At 47.0% G+C, this 12,839-nt stretch overlaps 1 protein-coding gene across 3 annotated transcripts in view; it reads right to left on the reverse strand.

Annotated features, from left to right (window-relative positions):
• Positions 1–10,702, reverse strand: part of KLF3 (KLF transcription factor 3) — a 36,576-nt gene extending 25,874 nt beyond the window's left edge. The window contains exons 1-2 of one of the 3 annotated variants that reach the window (XM_066233292.1): positions 10,384–10,702; positions 1,078–1,134 (exon numbers count right to left, since the gene is read on the reverse strand). Coding sequence is in view for 1 of the 3 variants with exons in the window: in XM_066233290.1 (XP_066089387.1) it covers positions 7,402–7,407 (6 nt within the window). In the remaining 2 variants the exon portion in view is untranslated. Of the gene's footprint in view, positions 1–1,077; positions 1,135–7,401; positions 7,425–10,383 lie in introns of those variants that run through there. The other 2 variants (XM_066233291.1, XM_066233290.1) reach the window with 2 other exon arrangements.
• Positions 10,703–12,839: the final 2,137 nt, after the last annotated feature.

Below are 12,839 nucleotides of genomic sequence, written 5' to 3' on the forward strand. Positions count from 1 at the left end.
TTGCTGGGAAGGGCCAAGACAGCTGAATTTTCCTCCAAAAGGAAGAAACAGATTTCCCTTCACTCTCTCTACTTATACTTCTGACTTTTCAGATGTTGAAATAAGGGTCAGACTTTTGATAAAAGGAAAAAACTGCCTGATTATGTATTAAAAAGCTTCAGTGGATCACTTCCATGAGGTTTCAGAAGTAACAGAGTTGGGTGTGACCTCCTATTCAGTCCTTTACGCTTTATGAGGGTACAAACGTGCTACTGAGCTTAGAAATGTGCACAGCCCTTAATGCAAGGAGGTTATGATTTACCAAATCTCCTCCGAAAGTCGCTTGTCTTGAAGCTAGAGCATGCTTACTACAAAAACTTTATAAATGACTGCCCTTTCTTTAGAAGTACGAGAGACAGAGAGTATGAATGTGAAGAGACTGTGTCTCAAGCAAATTGCTTGGTGGCAGAGAACTTGCCTCTGATAGTCTCTCTTCTCTCATCTCCTTTTTTACGCCCTTGAAACCTTATTTTTCTTTCTTTCCTTATTTCCTCAAAGGGTCCCTGCATTATCCTTCCCCAGCCCAGCTGGACCTGATCCTTAAGGCTACAAATTACCTGCCTCCCTCCCTCAGCCAGGTGTAAAGAGAAAAACAGTAGGATCAAACCGAACACACCATCTGTAAACTGCCTCTACCCGACTCCCCTTCCTCCCAGCTTTTAATTCTCCTAAGTATTTAGATGTTAAAGGAGGAGGCTTGTTACCTCCCCCCACTCTTTACCTCCCAAAGGAACTTCAGGGAAAAAAGGAAAGAGGAAAAAAAAACAACAACTCAATACACCCCCAACCCCCATCTCTCTCTGTGTGTAATTCTTGGCCAGGAGACCAGGGCAGGCAAGCAACATCCCTGTAGCTAAACTTCCTTTCCAAAGAAACTTTTCTTTCTTCACTTCTGTACCCAAACGCTTCAAGCTCCCGAGGAGCTGAATATTTAATAGCAGTTGCTCCGGCCAGAAATACAAGGGGCCAGGCAACAGATGTCAGTAGGCATTTTGAAGTTGGAAGCTCTTTTCAGAGCAGCCAAGTGCTGGCACCTACCTGGAAGTGTGTCCCGCTTTCATAGCACTGGCCGGCTCTCACCTACCTCAGTCTTCTCTAGTTGGGTTGAAAGGAAAAAAAAAAAATCCATGGAATGTTTCTAAATCTTTGCCCCTCATAAATTAGTTATTTTGCATCAAAATGTTTTGTAAATGGTAAAGAAGTTAATTATTTAGTTTCAGATTAAATAGAATGATCCAGGGAGCAAACAATCCGCCCTCTCTCCTCTCTGGCTAACAAGCCACCCAATTTTACTTTCCTGCCTCCACCCATCTGCTCCACCCTATGGCCAGTTGCCAAGGCAAGTCCAACTTGTCCAAACAGGACATGGCTTCAGATAAGATTCTGCCCACACCCTGTACTTCGGAAAGACCGAGTGAAGCAATTGATTTTGCATGTAAATAAGGACAGGTGCAAAGGTAACAACTAAGCAAAATCTCTCCACTTTTGCAGAAGGAGGCCCAGCAAAGCAGGGGTGGGGCTGGGGTGGGGGACCCAACCCATACCCTGTAGGTAAACTCGCAAGTTCACAGCCACCTGGTTAGTAGCATTCCAGACCTTTCTGAAAGAAATTTTAGCAAACCCTAATCATTTTCCCTACTAAGGTTACACACCTGGTTTCCTTCTTTAGGCTGACAATTTTGTATTTTAGTTTTAAGGGCAAGCAACCCAGGATAAATTTAAAAATTCCCATGATGCATAATCCTGCTGTGTACGTATCTTAAAAGGCCTCCCTAAGCCCTGGCAACTCTCTTCTGTGCAGCGTTATATAATCAAATCCAGAAGGGCTGTGCGAGGCCAGGCTGCCTCTCTGCTGGTGCCCTATCACTGGGGACCCACCCGACTCCACCCAAAGGGGCCTCCACCCAGGGAGCCCCACCCTGGAGGGAGTGGGAAGCTGGGAGGGACCAGTTGGCTCCACTCAGCAGCCAGTTCCTGGAAACTCTGGCCTCAGCAGTGATGGCTGGAACCTTAAAAATAACCAGAAAGAATTGTCAGGGTGGTGGTAATTCCCTGGGCTTCTGAAGATTCTCCATTAAAAGTTTATCTCATAGTGCCCCAGAACCTCTGGCTATGAACCATGAGCTAAACTGCTCTCTCCTTTCAAAAGTAAACAAAAAGGAAACGAAAAAAGCATTTGAACCACTGCTCTGTAAGAGAATTAATTCATGTAAGAGAATTAATTCAAATCCAAATCCTCCTCTTCCTCACTCCCGCCTCAGTAACGCTGCCCGCCTGCCACCCCCACCTCCTCCCATTTGCCTTGTTTTCTGGTCATCGAGCACAGAAACCTTGCAGGCCTTCTTCACCAACTTTTCTTCCCCTCTCTGCTCTTGCCATGGAAGGCCAGGCCCTAGGTGCCTCAGGACTGTTCCTGGGGTTTCTCCTCCACTGGTCTCCCCACCCCCTGCTCCTTGGCCCCTCCAATCCATCCCAATCCCCTTGCCACCCACATTTCTCAAAGCCCTCTTCTCACTGGCTTTCCTAAGCTCACAAACCTTTCTCCCTTCAACAGGGTCCCCAAAGTTTGGGGAGTGGGTTCAAGTACCCGTGCTCGGCACCCCTCTAACCAACCAGCTGCCCCCTGCTCCAAGCACCCTGCATGCTGGCTGCCCTGCCCCCACCCCCAATGCCTTTGTTCACTTTCGGCCCTGACGCTGGGCAGCCTATGTGAATGCCCCGTCCCCTTCCGGCTTATCTAAATCCTCCTAATTCTTCAAAGACCAGCTCAAGGTCCTCCCCACTCCGTGCAGCCAGCTGACTGCGCCCAGACAGATCTGAGGCCGCCTTCTTACCTAGAGAGGCAGGCCCTTTTAACCGGCCAAAGGCATGCCTCAGACCAGCACCCGAGCCCCCCAAGGACAGGAGTGTCGCATGCTTCCTGGGAGGGTGCCTTCCCACTCCCCAGAGGGGGTCAGGCTCGTTCATGTTTTTGGCTTGCTTTTTTTTGTTTGGTCAGGCATAGGAGCCAATATAAGAGAAATGAGTCCATGCTAGAAGTTCCATAGTCATTTCCCCTTCCCTTTGAACGCACTTGAAATCTCTCTTAAATATGTACTTAATGGCCATGAGGGGGACCTAACCGGAAAGGAAACTAAACTTCTCTATAAAAGAGTTTTTGGTCCTAACCTTAACCTTGCCTGTTAGGGGTCCTCCAGAGACCTTATTCGTATCAGTCTCAGAGAATTTTTAATTACCCACCCAGAGAGATCTTCTAAACAAGTTTAGTGTTAAGGTCTCTGCTCTGCTTTAGAGCCTGAAATAGAGGGAAAAAAGAGAAGAGGCAACTTCATGAGTAGGGAGAGGGGGAAGAAGGGTACACATGTATCAAAAACACCAGATTTTTTTTTTAAATAAAGGATACTTCCCTTGACCAAGGAAAGCTAGAGGTTTCCTGTGGATCCTTACCACCTTTATGATTACCTATCTCCAGGTGCTATTCTTTATATGGACTGTGTCACAACCCATGAGGTCAGCACTACAGTCCCATTTTACTGATGAGAACACTAGAACAGAGAGGGAAAGCAATCTGTCCAAGACCACACAGCTAAATTGTAGAGCCAGGATTTGAACCCAAAGAAGCCTGACTTCAAGGCTGGTAGACTTGGCACCCCACTCAACTGCCTCCGCAGGGGCAGAGGGCATCACTCACACCACAAACAACAATAGTGGGACAGCAATTTCTGTGAACAGATATACCCACGGGGCATATGTAACTGGGGGATAGTGTATTTACAGTAACTGCTTTCAGCCCTCCCAACTGGCCCCTGATGCCTACCCTCTCAGAGTGCATGCTTGGACACAAGATCAAAAGACACATTCTGAAGGCCCCAACTTAGGCCATTATTCTTTCCTAGCCAAAGCACCTGCAATTGGTCCATAAAACTGCTGAGAAAAATTGGCAGCTTTACTCAAGTAAATACGGAAATCCTCATAATAACTGTACAAAGGTGGAAGGGTCAGGTCCTCATCCTCATTTTAGAAATGAGGAAATGGAGGAACAGAGGTGAAACGGCTCGCCCAAATTCTCAGAGCTGGTTGGAGCTGCAGCCAAGAACAGAAGCGTGTCTGCCTGCAGACGGGCTCTTTCTGTTCTGCTCCAGTCTGCTCTGGGACCAGCTTTTAAAGTCATTTCACACTAGGGTCACTCCCTGGTCCAGAGGGAGTGGGCCGTGCACAGCACCACACTGGGCCCTGCAAGGCAGGGCCACAGGGAGGTTCCGGCAGGCAATTAAGATTTCAAAACCCCTTTTCAGGTTAGAGCACTCTGGACCGACTCCATCCTGTGGCACAACTAAGAATGACTGCACATAATTTGATATTAGCTCTAATGAGTAGGTGCTCAACGAACACTTGTGAGATGAACAGATGTCAATCTACACTTCACACATGCCAGGTTAAAATGAAGGGTGAGGGCCTCAGCATGACCTTCTACCAGGTGTCGCACATGCAGAATTTGCCCCAGGGGGCCAGCGAAACTAGCCTGAAAAATCATTTTCTAAAACCTAACACACAAAGTAAATGTGAAAATTTTTCCAAGGCTCTGGAGAGACAAACTCTCTTGTTTGGAAAACTAAGTGGCACAGGAACTTGAACTGACTAATGAAACCCATTTGGGGTGCAACGTGTTAGGAGGTACCAGGGTATGAAGTGCAGGAACAGATAAAGGAGTGGATTTCGGTAATTAAAGAACAGTAGTTAGTAGAAAGAAGAGCGTATAGGCCAAAGGAGAAAAAAACCCACACCTGAATCACAGGTCGCTCTCCAGGGTAGGTAGACACGCTGACCTCCACGTCCACTTGATCTCGTGTGTCTAGATTTGGCCAAACTCCAGTGATCTGGGTTGAGACTAGCTCCAGGCTGTCCCTGGAGATCCTCTGGCTTGCCAGAGATTGGTAACTATCTTGAGCATGGCTAAGCTGGGCTCTTTGGGGTCCTCCTGGAAGGAGGCAGCCTCAGGAAACACCCCCTTCATGGAAATCAAGGTAAGAGACAGACCCAGGGTTACAAGGAATTACCTGGGCTGAAGGGCCGCTTAACTTGCTACATTCTGTCTCCAGCTCCCCTAATAATTAGATGGGGAACATGATAATGTATTCCGCCTGCCAACACAATGGAGTGAGTTTCAAAAAGCTCCAGAAACCTGTTTTGCTAGCGAAAGAACTTTAATATTAAACATTCTGACTGAGAGATACAACATATACCAATAATTTTTTTTTAATGTTCCACTGGTGACATTCCAGAGAAAGCATAGAGCCTGTTTAGAGATTTTTTTTTTTTTTTTTTTTTTTGCTTTGGAAGAAAACCACCAGTCCTAGTTCTGGTTCAGAAACTGTGTGTCTCTAGCATTGTGTCTCTTTTATTACTGCTAAATTTCAAGGAAGGATAAGGGGAGGTTTGGGGGGTAGGCGGAGGCTGGGCTACCTCCTTTGGACAATGCTCTCGCCTATCCGGGCAGACTGCTGTCTGGTTTCCTGTCTTGAGCTCTGCTTCAAATGACAAACCAGGCCTAAAAAGGGACAGATCTGGCTAGAAAATGAGAATGCTAAAAACCATCTTCATCCTTCCCTTCCACCTCACTCCAAGATCAATTCTGACTAGAGTAATACATATTAGCAAAGCAGGTGACAATTGTTTTATGACTCTAGGGAGATAAATATTTAAACACGGAACCAATGACAAATGAAACACTTCACAAAGAAACCCCATTTCCAGAATAATGTAATTCCTAGTGTTGAAAAGATGAGGTTTTCCATATTTATTTTTCCTTAAACACAACTGAGGGTGAAAACAGAGAGTAGGAAATACCACCTCAGAAAGCTCTTCATTTTATAATAGAAATGTTGACTTGGAAATACTATATTAAGATGACAAGTATCTAAAGGGGAGGGTGGAGATAAAATGAAATTGAGTTTGGAATGATGACTTACATGGTCAAGAGATAAAATTATTGTTCCCATTTTTTTTTTTTTGTAAGTATAGTAACTTTCAGACTGTAATCTATTTTTCCTTATTTATCTCAGCATTTAGAAGCCTGCAGATTTTATTTCCCTGGCCTAATGGAATATATGAGACCCTAATCATCTCTATTAATCACCTACCCCTCCCCCAAAATGAGGAAGAATAAAGTGGGGTAAGCCAAATTTAAAAAACTCAGTCTACCAAATCTATTTGTATTGTTAACAACTTTGGAACTAAAACAAAAGAAAAAACTTGTTTCAGTTTGGGTAACTTACAAAGTTTAGTTTAAAGGCCTCTTGTTCTACAAGTCAGCTTAATATTTCAGTACGCTTCTTTCAAAGAAAAATCTTATTGAAACTTTCCAAAACTCCTATCTTTTTTCAAGGAAAGGTTATCAGCTGTCTACTATTTGATCCTAGTAGTTTTCTTAATATTCTATTGCATATTTACCCTAAAGAAAAATGTGGTGGAAACAAGACATTAAAACCAAAGTACTGTTATCAATTTTTGGAAACACAGGGCCTGACTTGCTGTCTCAACAATGCTTTCAATTTATTCCATTAGATAACAATGTAAATAATTCCTTTAGGTTTCAAAGAAAATCTAAAAATAATAACTTTAAAAAAGAAATTTGGCAAAATTCCTCTTTTCTAACTACTTCTTTAAAACCAAATTTATGGAGAGCCAAGAGAAAAATAATGTTGTTTTCAATAGTTAACCCAGAAATTTGTTAACCCACAACTGACAATATAAAAAAGGGGGAGGGGAGGTTATGAAAAAGGTGTTGTAAAACAAAATAAAAGCATTTTTCTGTTTTTAAAATATATTAAAAATTTCCAAACTATCCTTAAATGAATTTATTTCAATTTTTTTGACCTTTTTATTCTTAAAATAGTTTGGAAATTAGATGTATAAGACAGTAAATCCTTTGTCTTTAAAAAGATATAAACCTGGGGTTTCTTCCCGATATATCTTTGCTTTAATACTTTTTCTAAAAATTTCTTTCTTAACATAAGTAAGACTTTCAAGTCAGTCCAGGATGCCAAGACTGGTTAAGTTCTCCATCCAATTAAGCTTCCTATGCCTTGAGCGTCCCTTGCTAAATTTGAACAAGGACAGGCCACATCTTTCAGATAACACTCGACCTTCTAAACTGTAAAGTGATAATCCTGATCCAAAATTGACAGCTGCAGGGCAAAATGCCTATCTCAAAACAAACACTCTATGCACCTCAACACAAGAATTAAAACCAACCAACTAAACAAAAACAACCTCCTTTAGACTTCTAGGCAGTATGTGCACAAATTTCTCAAAACCACCATTGGCAATGATAAATTTTAAAAGGTAAAAGTCTTTACTCACCCACATAAACACACTGGAGCAAAGGGTGTATGTAAAAAGGTTAACTGACTTCTCATTATGACATAACACGGGCATCTTAAGCAATAGCAAGTGTGTAGAGACATGATAACTCCCTGGGTGGGGATCGGGAGTTTAGGGGCAGGGACCAAGGCCTGGTCTAGGCTACTGATCTACCAGAAAACAGCCTGAAACAGGAAAGAGCACACATATGCCACTTGGAATGTATGACGCAAACCCCAGCCTTGAAACAAAGAACAGGAAACAGCTCTGCTGGCTGTGCTGGAGAGAAAGCACAGAGAAACATTTAGCCGGCCCTCCCTGACCCTATATTCATGAGCAGCTGGAGTTTTTAAAGACAACAACAGGGGGGTGGAGGTGTTTGTTCTATGGGTGTGAATAGTAACACCAGCTTTATACAGGGGACCTGCCCTATTTACAAATAGGAGCTTCTATATACAGTAAACATCATAAGTGAACATGGCATTTTATCATATTCAAGCAACAGAGACCTTCCAATTTCTTTTGTCTCTTAACCCCCACCCCCCCCATCCCAATGGCTGGTCTCTAGCCATGATCAAATTCTAGGTTAGGGTAATAATTACTGTTCAGCCTCAGATCATCAGTAGGAAAATGAAGATAGAACACTTCTGTTAAGAATTCATATTACAATGGGGTTATCCCACACAACTGAAAATTGAACCATTTTTAAGTGTTCCATGGCCATAGAACTAAATTCTAAGACACAAAGTGTGGGACAGCTAGAGTCACCTCAAATTTTCTGTCCTTTTCAACTGCGTGATTATAAACTCATTTGCACACAACTGCACTTCGGTACACACATCTATTAGAAATTCACCTTCTGAGAATGTGATCCTGTTCCTGACATTTATTTAATCCAAAATTGTTATACAGTGTGTAGAACATACCAGTTTTTATAAGACATGCTAAAATGTTTCCTTTCAGTATTTTTAAGGTAGTAAAATCTTTTCATATTCCTTTCCCCATTATTTATCTTTATTTTGTTAGGGCGGTTTAACTCAGGTTTCCATTATCAGAGACTTAAGAATCTGTGTGTAGATGGAACTCCAGGAAAAAAAAAAAAAAAAAAAAAAAGAAAGAAAAAGGCATCACTGCCTAAAGCAACCAGAAGATTGGGTTTTAATTTAGAAACTTTGCAGTGAAAAAAGAAAAAAAAAAGAAAAAAAAAACAACCACCTTTCTCCAAAGCTATGTTGCTATGTTTTATATCTGACAAATCTGACAAGGTTTTGTGGTCTAAGCAGCTACTTTTCTTTGTTACTGTCACATTAGAATTTTTATACTTACATTCTCCTTCATGCAAGCCAAATGTTCCTCACAGTATATCTTCACTGAACTTACAGTACATTAGCTTTTTTTCCCCCCTTCTAATGATTCTGTAGCAAATCTCACTGCCTGTAGAAATTGAGATGTTTCTCTAGGGAGTTTAAATTAATGAAACATCTCATTTTAGGTTTCTCTTAACAGTCTAAGGTCAACTAACATACTCCATGTTTCAAGCCAGAAGTAACTTATTCCTCCACTCTTCCTTTAAAAAACAGTCACTCGCAAAATTTTGGAACGTTACTGCTATCACATTTTTTCCCTGAAAGGTTAAGCAGATTATTATCTAGATGAATTTTTCTTACAAATAAAATGCTCCTCAGACTCATTCATAAAACACTCACAAAAGGACATCACAAAACTGCTCAGTGGAAAAGCCTATAATGAACAACTGCCCTATGCCTCACTTGGTTTGGCTTATAATTACAGGTAACTAAATCTAAAGAATCAATCATTGCAGACTCACTCTTTTCCCCATATACCAGACTCTATTGAGAATATAATAAATGTATCTCTAAAGTGTCTTGGTGATCTTGAAGGAAAAACTACATTCTGAGTTAGTGAGAAATTCAGTGCAAAATATTTATTTTAGTGAAATACAAAAAGAGCAATTTTCAACATCCATTTAACCTGACTTAATTAAAAATAAGTCCCATTCACATGTTTTTCTTCTACGTTGCTATAAAATTTAAGGCAGAAAAGATTCTCCCTGTTATCTGCCAAAGAAGCGGTTATGACAATTCCAGGTATTATCTGCCATCTCCAGGAAAGCCGCTCTTGATCAACCCCTCGGTCTCCACCCGGCTCTGGTCCCTAACTGCAGGCAGCAGCCTAAAGCGATCTCCGCCTCCAGCCACGCTGCAATCTTTGCTCCAGGCACTGCGGCAGGTTCTCTCCGTGCCCCCGAGGAGGACGCTCCAAACTCGGCCAGCCCCGGAGGATCCAGATGTCCAGGGAGCTCTTGGGCTCCAGGACTGAGAATGGGATGCTGCCCCAGTCCCAATAGCTCGAAGTTTCTTCCCTGAGGGATTGGGAGGCTGTTCCAAGTTTGCTCCGGCGGGCGGCCGCGCGCCCCGTCCGAGAAGGGGGGCGGCGAGGGGCGCGGGCGGGGGCGGAGGAGGAGGGCGCGGGAGAGGGGGGTGGTGGACCCGGAGGGGGAGGAGCAGGAGAGCGGCCTCCGCGCTACCTTTCTCCAAACAACGTTGCCACACGCGGAGAGCACTGAGATTTTGGGGGCTTTGGAGGGAATCGCGAACAAGCGGGCGGGCGGCGGCCGGGGGACCACACAGGTGAGCCCCCGCCCGCGCCCTCGCTGGGGCCGAGGCGGGCGCTGCCAGCCTCGCTCCCCCGCACCCGCGGAGCCGCACGGTGGCTCCCCCCAATCCCACACTTTCAACCGCTGAACCCCGGGCTTCCTCCCCCTAGTCGCTCCGTCTCCACCCCTGGCTACGAGGAGCTGTTGCACTTTCCCAAGCCCACAGGCGCCCCCACCCCCGCGTTGCACTCCTAACCCATTCACTGAGCTCCCCCATGAAAACAAGAAAAAATGAAACCAGACGACCCAGAAAGGGGGGGCGGCAGAGTCCGGAGAGAAGGAAAGGTGAGGGAGAGGGGACTTACTTTTCGCGGCGCGGTGCTGAGCGCTGCAGAGGAGAATTAAAGGCCCGGCTCCGGGCTGCCTTGAACCCCGCGAATGCAGCAATGTCAGCGCTCGAGTCCGGGCGGCGGTGGCTGCGGCGGTCGCAGGGGACGGGGACTGGCGCGCGTGCGGCGGGCGCTGCTCGACTCGGCGGGCGCTCGCGCTGCGCTCCGGCTCGGGCCCCGGCTCCGCGCGGCTCCGCTCCCGGCTCCCCTCTGGCTCCTGGCACCGACTCCGGGCAGTCACATGACGCCGGCGCCGCTCGCTCTGCGAGCCTCCCGGGGCTGGCGGGGTAAGTAGAGGCTGGGACCCAGGGTGGGAGGGTCAGGGAGGGGAGAGGGAGCCGCCGTGGCCGCCCGGGCTGGGCGGGTCCCCACCCACTTGGGTGGAGGCAGCCGCCGGAGGGGTCGACCGAGTCACTCGCGCAAACACGCACCCCGCCCTGCGCCCTTCCCCCGCCACCCCCGCCTCCCGCGCCGCCTCCGCCCCGCCCCGCCCAGTCACCCGGGGACGGCCTGACAGACACTCATTATTCCCCGGAGCCGGGCGCCGCCCCGCCGGCCGAACCTGTCCCGCGAGGCGCGGCGCGGCCGCGGGGCTGGGCGTGCGCGCCGCGGTCCCCGCCCCGGAGCTCCCGCCCTTCGGCCCCCGCCCGGGCCCGCGCCCCCTCCGCCCGGGAGCCCTCGCGCCCCGCCCGCCCTGGACCCGCCGCCGCCCGAGCCCGGGGGAAGGAAGGGCGGCGCTGCCTGCTCCGGGCGTCACGGGGCAGCAGCCCGCTGCGCCGCTTCCAAAACACACAGCCGGGCTCGCGGGCGAGCTGCGGCGGGGGACCGGGGCCGGCCGGGGCCATCCATCATCCAGCACGGGCGGGCAGGGCGGCCCCGGGCGGCGGGAAGGGCTGGGCCCCGCGGCCAGCGCGGCCCCTCCCGGGCCGAGTGCATACAACTCTCTTAAAGAAAAAGCAGGAAACGGCACCGGTGGCACAGGAGCGGGGGCACCGGCCAGATTCTGGAGAGGAGTGGCGAGGAAAGGGAGTGCAGTCAGGATGACTGAAACCCTAAAGTGGTCCCGAGTTTCCAAGGTCATTGCACATTGTTAGCGCGCTGTTTCTTTGTGCCCGGGGGCGCCGGCTCCCCTTCGTCGCCCGCCGCAAGGAGGGACGGCCCCGGTGGCGCACGCTGCCTCCTAGGATTTGTCTTTGAAGGCCTGGGGACCCCGGGAGCAAACTTCCCACGGGCCTGGCCTGCCGCTGGAACGAATAGGCCACCGGTAGCAGCCGCCTTTGCTCAGGCGGGCCTGCCTGAAAACTTGGCAAACTTCGGTCCGGACCCTCTCGGCCGGAGGGAGAACTCGGGGGCCGCTGAGGGCTTTGTCCCGCAACCTTTCAGTTCGCTCCGCTTCCCTGGGACCGAGCGCGAGGGGGCTCGGTGGCCTTCACAGAGCTCCGAGCCTGGCGGCGGAAACGCGTTCCTGTCCCAGCCAGGCCCCTTGGAGGACTTTGTATGGCTGTGGTAAAGAGTTCAATGCTTGTGGGTTTCTTTTAAAACAGTATTAATGTAATAAAGAATGCAATAAAAAAGAACAAAAGACAAATTGGTTCAATTGTTTTTAGTTCTGTATAATGTTTGAAAACACCCCTGCTTCAGTCTATGGCTTGTTATTGCGTCAAGATGTTTTAAAGGCCCTTTAAGTTCACTATTCTCACTCTGATGCTTCGTCCAGACATGGTACTACTTGAAACGTAGGGATAGAGTATATTCCAAGCCTCATCATTTAGTTATACAGTAATATAAAATTAGTAACGGTAACCTCAAGTAGTAAAATTGCATATTGCAAAAAAATGCACATCAAAGTCCACCACATGGAGAACTCCCTGAACTGACACTGATATGTGAGCAATCATGCTTTCTCACAAGATTAATCTTTAAAATGTAAAAGGTGAAGTTGTCTTTTTGTTTGTTTTTGTTTTTTAACAAATAAGAGCCAAATGCAAGGGAGAAAATAGTTGAGTTTGTGTCAATTACTAATTGCAATCTATTGATGGCTGACTTCATTAAATGCCTGATTGGATGCTTTAGATTTGAATTAGCTGAAAAACTTTATTAGTGATGACTGATGGAATCGTTTTGCATTTTGTTGCCTGGCTCATAGTAGGGGTTAAAAATTATAGGCTTCACTCCAGGGACAAAGTGGTGAAAACCTGAAGCGCAAAAACCATGTTTTTTACATTGTTCATGTGGGTGTGGATCCAAAGGAGAAGCTGTGAAATAGGTCTATCTGAGGGCAGTGGGAGTGGCTTTGACAGGAGGGGTGGGGGAGGGAGGAAAAAAGTCATCAAAAAGATTAATTAATAAACACATTGTGTTCAGTGCCCTGTGGGAGGCAGGTCAAATGCAGCTTGTACAAAAATGAATCCATCCAGGGAAGGCCACCACCA

Source organism: Saccopteryx bilineata, chromosome 5 (assembly GCF_036850765.1).
Source record: "Saccopteryx bilineata isolate mSacBil1 chromosome 5, mSacBil1_pri_phased_curated, whole genome shotgun sequence".
Lineage (NCBI taxonomy): Eukaryota > Metazoa > Chordata > Mammalia > Chiroptera > Emballonuridae > Saccopteryx > Saccopteryx bilineata.